Source organism: Barbus barbus (assembly GCF_936440315.1).
Source record: "Barbus barbus genome assembly, chromosome: 4".
Taxonomy (NCBI): Eukaryota; Metazoa; Chordata; class Actinopteri; order Cypriniformes; family Cyprinidae; genus Barbus; species Barbus barbus.
Window position 1 is genome coordinate 41,072,905 of NC_136732.1, and position 12,238 is coordinate 41,085,142.

Consider the following 12,238-nt stretch of genomic DNA (forward strand, 5'->3'; position numbering starts at 1 on the left):
TGGTAGATCTCTCAACCATCACACCAGAGACGCGAGTTCAAGCCTGGGTCTTGAGAATGTCACTGCTGATTTTTGAACTAATCAATCATTTTAACAACTTTAGAAGTGAAGTGACATTCAGCCAAGTATGGTGACCCATACTCGGAATTCGTACTCTGCATTTAACCCATCCAAAGTGCACACACACAGCAGTGAACACACACACACCGTGAACATACACCCGGAGCAGTGGGCAGCCTTTTTATGCTGCAGCACCCGGGGAGAACTTGGGGGTTCGGTGCCTTGCTCAAGGGCACCTCAGTTGTGGTATTGAGGGTGGAGAGCGCGCTGGACATTCACTCCCCATTCACTGCCGGCCCGAGACTCGAACCCGCAACCTTTGGATTACGAGTCCGACTCTCTAACCATTAGGCCACGACTTCCCGTGCAGGCTTTATAGCACTTGTTGTGAATTTCACTGACACTGTAGTAGGGTCGCTTTATGAAAACATCTAAATAGTTAATTATAGATATAGTAAGACAGAAACTCACCTGCTCCCTACTCGTATTGGTCTGAAACGGTAAAGAGGTGTTTCGGGTTTCGGGAGACTAGCGTTAATTGACCGACAGCGCCGTCAGCTGTTTTTGGAAAAGAAAGAAAGTTGCTCAATTGCACGTGTGAGAAAATCAGCCTGCACGCATTTGTGATAAAATCAGCCTGCACGCATTTGTGATAAAATCAGCCTGCACGCATTTGTGATGAAATCAGCCTGCATGCATTTGTGAGAAAATCTGCCCGCACGCATTTGTGATAAAATCAGCCTGCATGCATTTGTGAGAAAATCTGCCTGCACGATTTGTGATAAAATCAAGCCAAGTTTCCTCATAAAAAGGCAAATGAGTCTCACAGTTGTAACACAATACATATATTTGTCCATACCTCTGCATTTTCTCTCTAAAAAAAAAAGTTTTATATTTGAAAATCACTTTGCATTTGTTTGAAAGTCGAGTTTTTCTTTGCAAAGCAGATTGTTTATTTGCAAAACACTGGATTTGTTTGATGAATATTGGCACAAAATTCGCTCCATAGAAGGGAACATTTTTTTTTTATTATAAGCAAAGTCCATTTGAGGTCAGCCTAAAAAATTCATAGACATATTAAAAGACTCTAAAGCATTTTGTTTAAAAATATATATTTTTCAATTTTGTAATTCAGCTTAATTGATTGATTGTGTGTAAAGGTTTAACCTTAATTCTGGGGACCAAATATTCACACAAGGAGTAAAACCTGAATTTTGGACATCTTAGGACTGACACTTGTGGCCCACAATCGGGCTGAATGTGGCTAAATGCGTCATTTCTCAACCAGAATCGGGCCAGATCCACAGATCCAAAACCTAGCCGAATCTGGAAACCATTACTGGGCCAGACCTGGCTCACTGGCTCACATTTGGCAAGCTGCTGCCAGCACACAGTGACACTCAGCCGCATTCGGCCCGATTCTGCTAAACAAATACCACGAGAGTCTACCATTTTAATTCCTTTTCATTGATTTGATTTAATTCCTTTTCATTTATTTATTTGTTTTATTGTTTATTTATTAATTAATAAAACAAATCAGCCACCTTGTACATGCTCTAAGTAAATTTTCCCCGTATTATTTCCCTCCTCTCGCTGCTTCACTCCAGTCCAGCAGGTGGCGCTAAAACACTCGTTTGTTTGCCAAACACCATTAAACCTCAGAGGAAGAAGATTAGATTCACCGTGCTCTCTGTTATGTTTTGGTGCTGTTTTAATGCAATCTTGTTAGAAATGTTGTTTCTGTAAATATAAAAATACAATTTTTGGATCAGGTCAGTAAATACCTGTAATATTCTCATCCTCAGAGTCGTGACTATGTTTTGAATAAAGCAGGAATATCTGGAGGAGTATCATCTGAACTGAGATCTGCTGTGAAGATGGTGTTTGCTAAAGAAGAGAGTGAGGAGAACATGATTGAACCAGAAACCTGGAGAATAAAACACGAGGAACCAGAAACATGGAGAATAAAACACGAGGAACCAGAAACATGGAGAATAAAACACGAGGAACAAGGAGGTTGGTGTTTACTCTTCATTCATCTTTAATGATTGTTTGTGATGCACACAAAGCATTAATCCTCTGGGGTCTGAGGGGGGTTTTGGGGCCCTGGAGTAGTTATGACATGCATTTGTGCTTTTATTCAGTATCTTGAAAACATATTAATGAGTAAAGTCTGATTACACTGTAATCAGCACAAACTGTGCTACAATAATACATGAGCAGCATGAATGCAGTGTTACTAGCATACATGTATGTGTTTTTGAGAAAACGTTTAAGCTTGGTTAGAGAAAAAAAGTCACTAAAATAAGGCCATAAAACACATACAGAACATTTGTTCACAAGACTTTTGAAAACTGGATGTGGTAGACTAGAGTTTTAAAACCCATTAACATCAAGTAATGTCTGACACCAAAACTGTATTAATAGTCTTCTGTGAACCTAGAAGATGACTGAGCAAAGCCAGAGAAGACCAGACGCAGGAGATGAAGTGAAGATGATAAAAAGAACCAAAGTTTATTGAATAATCTTAGTTGCATATGTTTCAATGCTCAGACTTCATATAACCAGCACAAATCCAAGCAGTGTTTTACCAAACACAATAACATCCCATAAACCTTGAATTTCTATTAACATTCCCTCTTATCTCTTATTCATTCAGACAAAACAGTTAATTAAACCTCACAATCATCAGATTAACAATGAACATGCATAAACAAGGAAAATAAGATATACAAAATATAAAAACATCATAAAATAATAAATGAATTAATAAAATCATAAAATGCTATAAATGCTAAAAAAAATCAAACAATAAATTCCATAAATGGTTATTGATTATAAATTATTATATGAATAAAGGATGATGGTCAGTGGACCGAAACATTGATTGTGCTTATAACAATACATTTCAATATTTAGCCAGTACCGATAACATCTTTTAATATTTTGGATTCGACAGTGTCGTTGGACAATTTTTCCACTCACCTATCGTTTTTTTTTCCGTTTCTGTTGTAGAGCCCTGCACGGGCCTCAAATTTAGGCCCTAGCCCGGCCCTGGCCCGAGATGCTCAGGCCCTAGCCCGGCCCACGTCTGACAGCTTATCACAATTACCGACCCGAGCCAGTCTTTTTTCCCCCTTCTCCTAAAAGAGTTTATACTACTGTTTCGGTTATTAAAATAGTTAAGTTTTGTGTGTAATGGCAAAATTATTATTTCGTTTAGTTTTTTTATTAATTTAATTTAGAAAAACGTTTGGAGCATTTTTGTTCGTTAAATAGCCTATAGGTTTTTTTTTGTTTTGTTTTTTATGTAACGACCAAGCGGCCAGCTGCATGAGCTGATTATAGCCTATGTTTGATCAATTTAGCCTTCTCATATCATCACGACTTGCCTAAAATAAAATCTATAGATATACTAAAACAGTTAAAGTATATAACAATGTTTAAACGTTAAACCTGCGCTATAATAATAATGTGCGCTAGCCTATATCTCAGTTTGTGCAGAGAGTGGAAGCTAAAGCGCGCTCTGCAGGACATGGAGGCACCAGCACAAACACTTTGTAACGCGCTGAGTTAGGTTGAATGTAGCTCGCCTAACTCAAGTTGCAGAAAATCAATCGAAGCTCACACGGGTCACATTCCACATCTTGAGCTTTATTCCTCTGACAACAGCATTACTTATTTGAAGGAAAACTTAAAATGAGCCACGTAAATGAAAATAAAACCATCGGACCCGCACACATGCGGTTCTCGTGGCACATGCGTCTGCAGACTACTCACAGAATGACGCTCAGCTCTTAAAGGAGCCACATCTTATTTCACTCGTTACAACTTTTTTTCAGTGGAAACAAATTAAAATAGCCTACTCTGTCTTTTTTTTTTTTTTTTTTTTTTTATAAAGGTAAGAGTAATACATCATTCGGACCTGTAAAGGGTCTACTTGTATTTGTGTGCACTCACAACAAAAGGTAGTTATTTTATAAAACAAAGAAAACAAACACGATGCGCTTTCTGCCGTCTTGAACAGGAGCGCTTCACAAAAATGAACGGAAGCTGAGTGAATACATGCCTCACAGACATGATAAATATATCTATAGAAAGCTTAAATTGTCACTTAACGAAAAAAAATTGAAAACAAAAACTCTTTTATTATAATTTTAATCATAATCAATAAAGATGCATTTCTCTCTAAAGGCGCATCTAATGAGGGGACGGCGAGTCAGGATCAGCAACTTCATCCTTGCCACACAGACTCAGAAAACATTAGTTTATTAGTAAATAATTCAAATATCTCCTTACTTTTTCCCGCAGACATAGTCTTAGCCTATTGTGTGCATTTGAACGCAGAACTCTTCGGCTGTGCTGAAGTCACTTGCGCACCTGCTGCTGCTGCGGGACACTAAACACCATTGAGCTGCTCTCAGTCACGGCACGGTGTCGTGTTGTTTCCGCCAGCGCGGAAATTTTTTTCATCCCTAATCGATGGATGTCTACAATATAAAAATGAGAAACCCAAAACAGGCCCGCTGCCTGGCCCACGTCTGAACTATGACGTGGAAATTGGCCCGAAGCCCGGCCCTAGAGGCATAAAAAAGGTGGGGCCCGTCGGGCCCGGGCCGAAATGCAGGGCTCTATTCTGTTGATTGAAAACTAATAATTTGAGGATCAGTGTACCTCATTCATGGAAGGTTTCAGGGACATAATAAAGTTACAGCAATATGATCAAAATTTTGTAATGCAATTGTCTACTTTCCGCTGTTATATCAGTGTTAGTTTTTATGTCCTTTCTGTATTTTTTTTGTTTGTGTTTTATGAGTTAATGAAAATTTACTGTTTTTACTTTTATTTCAGAGTTGATTGAAGATAATGAGGAGAAAAAAGAATTGAGTGAATTAGAGGAGAAAAATCATGTTAAAAGTGGAGAAAAACCCAAACAGAAAGATTTAAAGAAAGGAAGCGCCAATAAATCTTTAACGTGCACTCAGTGTGGAAAGAGTTTCAGAGACAAATTTCATCTTGATTATCACATGAAAGTTCATACTGGAGGGAAACTGTTCACTTGTGATCTGTGTGGAAAGAATATCACACGCAAAACAAGTCTTGAGCTTCACATGAGAGTTCATACTGGAGAGAAACCGTACACATGTGATCAGTGCGGGAAGAGTTTCTCACAATCATCTAACCTTAAGAAACACATGAAAGTTCATACAAATGAGAAGCCACATTCATGTTGTTTGTGTGGAAAGAGTTTTCCACGTCTACAAAGTTTGAAAATACATCAGAAAAGACACACAGGTGTGAGAGAATACATGTGCTTTGAGTGTGAAAAGACATTTCCTTCAGCATACTGTTTAAAACAGCATGAGAGGATCCACACTGGAGAAAAACCTTACATGTGTTCACACTGTGACAAGAGATTCAGTGTGTCATCACATCTGAAAACACATGAGATGATCCACACTGGAGAAAAACCTTACAAGTGTTCACACTGTGACAAGAGATTCAGTGTGTCAGCGAATCTGAAAACACATGAGAGAATCCACACTGGAGAAAAATCTTACAAGTGTTCACACTGTGACAAGAGATTCAGTCAGTCAAGAGACCTGAACACACATGAAAGGATTCACACTGGAGAGAAACCCTATAAGTGTCCACACTGTGACAAGAGATTCAGTGTGTCAGCAAATCTGAAAACACATGAGAGGATCCACACTGGAGAAAAACCTTACAAGTGTTCACACTGTGACAAGAGATTCAGTGTGTCAGCGAATCTTAAAACACATGAGAGGATCCACACTGGAGAAAAATCTTACAAGTGTTCACACTGTGACAAGAGATTCAGTGTGTCAGCAAATCTGAAAACACATGAGAGGATCCACACTGGAGAAAAATCTTACAAGTGTTCACACTGTGACAAGAGTTTCAGTGTGTCATCAAGTCTGAAAACACATGAGATGATCCACACTGGAGAAAAACCTTACAAGTGTTCACACTGTGACAAGAGATTCAGTCGGTCAGGAAACCTGAAAACACATGAGAGGATCCACACTGGAGAAAAACCATTCACTTGTGATCAGTGCGGAAAGAGTTTCTCACAAGCAGTAAACCATAAGATACACATGAACATTCACACTGGAGAGAAACCGTTCACTTGTGATCAGTGCGGAAAGAGTTTCTCACAAGCAGTAAACCATAAGATGCATATGAATATCCACACTGGAGAGAAACCGCATGCATGTGATCAATGTGGAAAAACATTTTTGAGGGCTTCAAACCTGAAGATACACCTAGAAGTTCATACAAAGGAGAAGCCACATTCATGTTGTTTGTGTGGAAAGAGTTTTTCACATCTACAAAGTTTGAAAATACATCAGAAAATACACACTGGTGTGAGAGAGTACATGTGCTTTGAGTGTGGAAAGACTTTTACTACAGCGACCCGTTTAAAACTGCATGAGAGGATTCACACTGGAGAAAAACCATATAAGTGTTTACACTGCGGCAAGAGATTCAGTGTGGCATCACGTCTGAAAACACATGAGATGATCCACACTGGAGAAAAACCTTACAAGTGTTCACACTGTGACAAGAGATTCAGTGTGTCAGGAATCCTGAAAACACATGAGAGGATTCACACTGGAGAGAAACCGTATCACTGCACTGCACGTGGGAAGCATTTCAAACATTCATCTGCTCTACAAAGTCATACAAAAAAACAATCACAGTAAGTAGATCATCTTCACCAGATGTGACACAGTAACGCATCAAGCAACAAAATATCATCTGGATAAATCTGATCTAACCAGACATTACAAGCGACATGACAAAGAAACATCATCTAAAGTTTTCGCAGTGAATAAAGTTCATCTTCATCTTCAAAACCAGCAGATTCAACTGAGATTCAGATCAACTCAAAGATGGAGTTCCTTCCTAAAGAACAATGTCCAAAACTTTTATTCTTGTATATAATTTTGCTTCATGATATAAATTATATCATTTTAGTAACTTATGGGTTTCATATTATGTTCAATTGTTTCCTGTTATGTCCAATATGTTTAATTAACAAGATTGTAAGAATGGTAATACCATTAAAACTTTACCGATACCTATTCTTTCTTGTAAGTCAGTTGGTGAGAGGGGTTCATCTCATTAGTTTTTACTTTTACTTAGCTCATTTTTGTATTTGCTCGAGTAATTATTAATTAAATGTTAACCTTTTAATTAATACATTATCTTTACTTTTAATATTTTATCAACAACTTTTCTCTGCTGATTGTATTTGAGTCAGGAAAAAGTAATTTTATAATTTCAGTTTTAATGCAGCTCAAGGGTGATATAATTGTATGGTACTTCAAACAATTATAACTGCATGAATAATGTTATAAGATTGGTGTTTTAAATATTAAATGCATTTTGAATGTAGGTATAAGGAAAATGTTTAAAAATAAGGCCTATAAGATAAAAGATAGGCCTATATTTTGACAATAATTCAAACAATAGCCTACTGTGCTTCGCGACAATATTCATGCCTTGTCATATTGTGTGCTGTGAGGGGAGAAGTGATGCACAAGTGTGTGATTTGTTGCTAATAAACAACATTTAACTGAAGCTGTTGCTTTTATTTTAAAATCAATATGATAATGAGCAAGACAACCAAAGGCTGATGTGGTGTTTAATTCCATCCCGGGCTGGACTCAACATGTTGTTATTAGAGTAGAGCGGGGGGAAACCCCTACTTCTGTTTCCCCAACAATAACCACTAGATAAAGTCAAGATACATTTTTATTGTAACTATAGACTATGATGACAAGAGTGATGCAGAAGTATTCACCATGAAGCTTAAGGTAGAGTGGGGAAAACGCCCCCCTTAAGGACTGTAATTCATCTTGTATTTATTTTTTTCTTTGAAACAAAAGTTAAGTGTGTTGAGAAAAGTTATCATAGTTTTAAAACAAGTATGAAAAATATCCAGAGTTTTCATGGTATTATATTTTTAACAAACATTTACAGCAAAATCAGAGTACATGCAGTTTTAGCTTTAAAAAAATCTATATATATATACAATCAATGATCTATTAGCTTAGATAGTTTAGAAGTTTCATCTGTTCTTGTTGAGATATATAGATGAGTATCATCAGAAAACTAATCCCATATTTTCAAATAATATCACCAAGGGGCAACATGTATATTGAAAATAGCAGAGGACCTAGGACAGATCCTTGTGGTACTCCATTCTTTACTGGTGATAATTGAGATGACTCTCCATTTAACAATAAACAAAGTGGTAGCGATTGGACAGGTGGGATCTAAACCATCTTAAAGCCTGCCCTTGAATACCCGTATAGTTTTGTAATCAATTTATAAGTATGTCATGATGTATAGGCAAGGCAAGGCAAGGCAAGGCAAGTTTATTTATATAGCACATTTCATACACAGTGGTAATTCAAAGTGCTTTACATAAAAGAAAGTGAAATAGACATTAAAATCAATAAAAACATGGAAATAAGAATAATAAAAACAAGGAATATATAGAAAATGATTTAAAATAAATTTAAAGAAAATGATTATACATAAAATTCATTGCAGTCAGTTCGGACATATAGCACAGTGCTCATTCAAATGCACAGTTAAACAGATGAGTTTTGAGTCTTGATTTAAATGTGGCTAATGTTTTAGCACATCTGATCTCTTCTGGAAGCTGGTTCCAGCTGCGGGCCGCATAATAGCTAAACGCAGACTCCCCTTGTTTTGTGTGAACTCTTGGTATTTCTAACTGACTCGATCCTAATGATCTGAGTGGTCTGTTTGGTTTATATTCAGTGAGCATATCAGCAATATATTTAGGTCCTAGGCCATTGAGTGACTTATAAACGAGTAAAAGTACTTTAAAATCAATCCTAAATGTAACTGGAAGCCAGTGTAAGGACCTGAGGACTGGTGTGATATGCTCAGATTTTCTGGTTCTAGTCAGAATTCTGGCAGCAGCGTTCTGGATGAGCTGCAGTTGTCTAATGGTCTTCTTGGGAAGGCCGGTGAGGAGACCATTACAGTAATCCACCCTGCTGGTGATAAAGGCATGAACAAGTTTCTCCAAGTCTTGATTGGAGACAAAACATCTAATTCTTGCAATATTTTTGAGATGATAGTATGCTGATTTAGTTATTGCTTTGACATGACTACTGAAACTAAGGTCTGTCTCCAGAATCACCCCAAGATTTCTGACTTGATTTTTCGTTGTTTCACCCCTAGAGTCAAGATATGCATTCACCTTGAGAACTTCATCTTTGTTTCCAAATGCAATGATTTCAGTTTTCTCCTTGTTTAACTGAAGAAAGTTCTGGCACATCCAACTGTTAATTTCATCAATGCATTGGCAGAGGGAGTCAATGGGGCTGTAGTCATTTGGAGATAAGGCTAGGTAAATATGGGTATCATCAGCATAGCTGTGATAGGCAATTTGGTTCTTCCTCATTATCTGACTTAGTGGGAGCATATACAGGTTAAACAAGAGCGGTGCAAGAATTGAGCCTTGTGGGACTCCACATGTCATGGCCGTCCACTTAGACTTATGCTCTCCTATACTCACATAATAACCTCTCCCTTCTAAGTATGACCTGAACCATTTGAGTGCCATCCCAGAAAGCCCGACCCAGTTTTCCAGTCTCTCTAAAAGTATGTTATGATCGACAGTGTCAAACGCAGCACTAAGATCTAGTAGTACCAGCACTGATATTTTGCCAGAATCAGAATTGACGCGAATATCATTTATTATCTTAATGAGTGCTGTCTCTGTGCTGTGATGTGCTCGGAAACCAGATTGAAAATTGTCCAGGTATCCATTTGACTTTAAGTAGTTGTTCAGCTGATTAAAAACTACCTTTTCAATAATCTTACCTATAAAAGGAAGATTTGATATGGGTCTATAGTTGCTCAACATGGTGTTATCAAGATTGCGCTTTTTCAGAAGGGGCTTAACAACTGCAGTTTTAAGGGAGTTTGGAAAAGTCCCAGAAAGAAGTGAGGCGTTCACCACTTCTAAGAGATCAGCTTCTAAACAGTTAAGCACATTTTTGAAAAAGGATGTGGGAAGTGTGTCAAGATAGCAGGTTGAAGATTTAAGGTGCTGTACTATTTCTTCCAAAATTTTGTTATCAATTTCTTTAAAAACACACATAGTCACTTCTTTTTGAAATTGCGGTAGAATCTGTGTGACCTCTGCATAACTTGAGGATGTGCCAATCTCCTTTCTGATATTATTGATCTTCTCAGAAAAGAAGGAAGCAAACTCATTGCATTTGCTGTCGGAGAGCATTTCACTGGGAATCTGACTTGGGGGGTTTGTCAGTCTCTCAACAGTCGCAAAAAGAGTGCGGGTGTTGTTTAAGTTACTGTTTATAAGGTTTGAAAAGAAAGTCTGTCTAGCTGTGGCTAGTTCCACATTGAAAGCATGAAGGCTGTCTTTATAGATGCTATAGTGAATTTCGAGTTTCGTCTTCCGCCACATCCGCTCAGCTTTTCTGCATTGTCTTTTCATGCTCTGAACTGCTGTTGATTTTCTCCAAATTGATTTCTGTTTCCCCGTCTTCTTGCTGACCTTTATCGGGGCAATATCATCAATAACATTCTTAATTTTTGAGTTAAATGACTCCAGGAGAAGATCAACAGAGTCTGCAGAAATGCTTGGTGTTAATGATATTGCCTCCATAAATAGCGCACTAGTGTTCTCGTTAATGCATCTCTTTCTGATAGAGACAGATCTAGATTCAGTGGTGACCGAGATCAATATATCAAAGAAAATACAGAAGTGATCAGATAGTGCTACATCCTTGATTACAATGGATGAGATGTTTAGACCTCTACTGATGAGTAGATCTAGGGTGTGTCCACGATTGTGTGTGGGTCCGTGCACATGCTGACTCAGGTCAAAAGTGTTTAAAACAGTTATAATTTCTTTTGTAGTTTTGATTTCTGCATTATCTATGTGAATATTAAAATCCCCTGCAATAGCAAAACAGTCAAACTCTGAGGAAATCATTGATAACAGTTCAGTGAAATCATCAACAAAGGCTGGAGAATATTTTGGAGGCCTGTAAATAATGATAAACAGGGTGCGTGGAGCACCTTTCAGCACAATACCTAGGTATTCAAAAGATGAATACTGACCAAATGACATTTGCTTGCACTGATAAACATCTTTAAACAGAGCAGCTACACCTCCACCTCTCCTAACAGTCCTGCAGACACTTATAAAATTAAAGTTAGGAGGGGCTGTTTCATGAAGGACTGTTGCACTGCAGCTGTCTTCTAACCATGTTTCATTTAAAAACATAAAATCCAGGTTGTTTGTGGTTATTAAATCGTTGATCAGAAATGATTTATTTTTAAGTGAGCGAATGTTTAAAAATGCTAACTTGATGGAATTACATTTTGTCTCTACAGCAATCTTAGATTGATGCATTATAGGCCGCAGGTTAGATGGGTCAGCCGTACGGCTTGAGAAGGCCTTAGACTTTCTATTGCTTAATAAAACAGAAATAGAGGAGGCTACAGGCACACTGGGTTCCCGCTTGTTCTGTAAACATTTGTGAATGTTGCTGCTAATATAGCGGGGACCCGACACATATCACTGAGAGCTGTTATCAGTTGTTTTTGGTTCACCTACACCAGATGGAGAGGGGTTTGGGCCCTGACGTTGTGGCAGCGGCCGGAGAGCTCTCGCAGGAGGAGGAGGGTGAGCTGGGCCTGCAGTCTTTGGTGGTTGTGGGGCCCGCCGTTTTTTAGTTGATATCTGGGGGCTTGAAGCGAAAGAGTGGGAGAGTTTGGTCCCAGCATACACCAGTTCCTCCATTTTCTGTGAGAAGCTTAGAAGTGGAGATTCTGGGGAGAGTGATAGTGTATCTGGTGAGCAGGGCTCTGGCTCTGGTGTTTCCGCTGGCTGTGAGATGTCGTTCTGGCTTCCCTGGCTGTTTTCCAGAAGGTCGTCCTTGGGTGCTGAGTCTTGGAGCTGTTGTAGTACGTCACAGTCTGCATGTGATGAGCTCTGTGGGCAGGGCTCAGCTGGGATGTCCATGAGCAGTGCTTGTTGTGGCTGCGTGGTGTTATCAGTATCCTTGTGGGATGTGTCAACCACATGTTGACTCAAAAGCTGACATGAAGTCCTGTGGTCACTCATATTCTG

At 38.5% G+C, this 12,238-nt stretch overlaps 1 protein-coding gene across 1 annotated transcript; it reads left to right on the forward strand.

Annotated features, from left to right (window-relative positions):
* Nucleotides 1–1,720: 1,720 nt before the first annotated feature.
* LOC306862735 (uncharacterized protein) lies at nucleotides 1,721–7,666 on the forward strand. Its single transcript, XM_079405679.1, has 3 exons — nucleotides 1,721–1,757; nucleotides 1,866–2,076; nucleotides 4,912–7,666. Exons 2-3 carry the CDS (start codon nucleotides 1,938–1,940, stop codon nucleotides 6,786–6,788), a joined length of 2,016 nt encoding a protein of 671 aa, XP_079261805.1. The 5' UTR covers nucleotides 1,721–1,757; nucleotides 1,866–1,937; the 3' UTR covers nucleotides 6,789–7,666.
* The last annotated feature ends 4,572 nt before the right edge of the window (nucleotides 7,667–12,238 follow it).

Coding starts and splice junctions, on each gene's coding strand:
- LOC306862735 (XM_079405679.1), top strand. CDS start 1,938: ATGGTGTTTGCTAAAGAAGAGAGTGAGGAGAACATGATTGAACCAGAA. Junction 2,077..4,911: donor AAAACACGAGGAACAAGGAG/GTTGGTGTTTAC, acceptor CTTTTATTTCAG/AGTTGATTGAAGATAATGAG.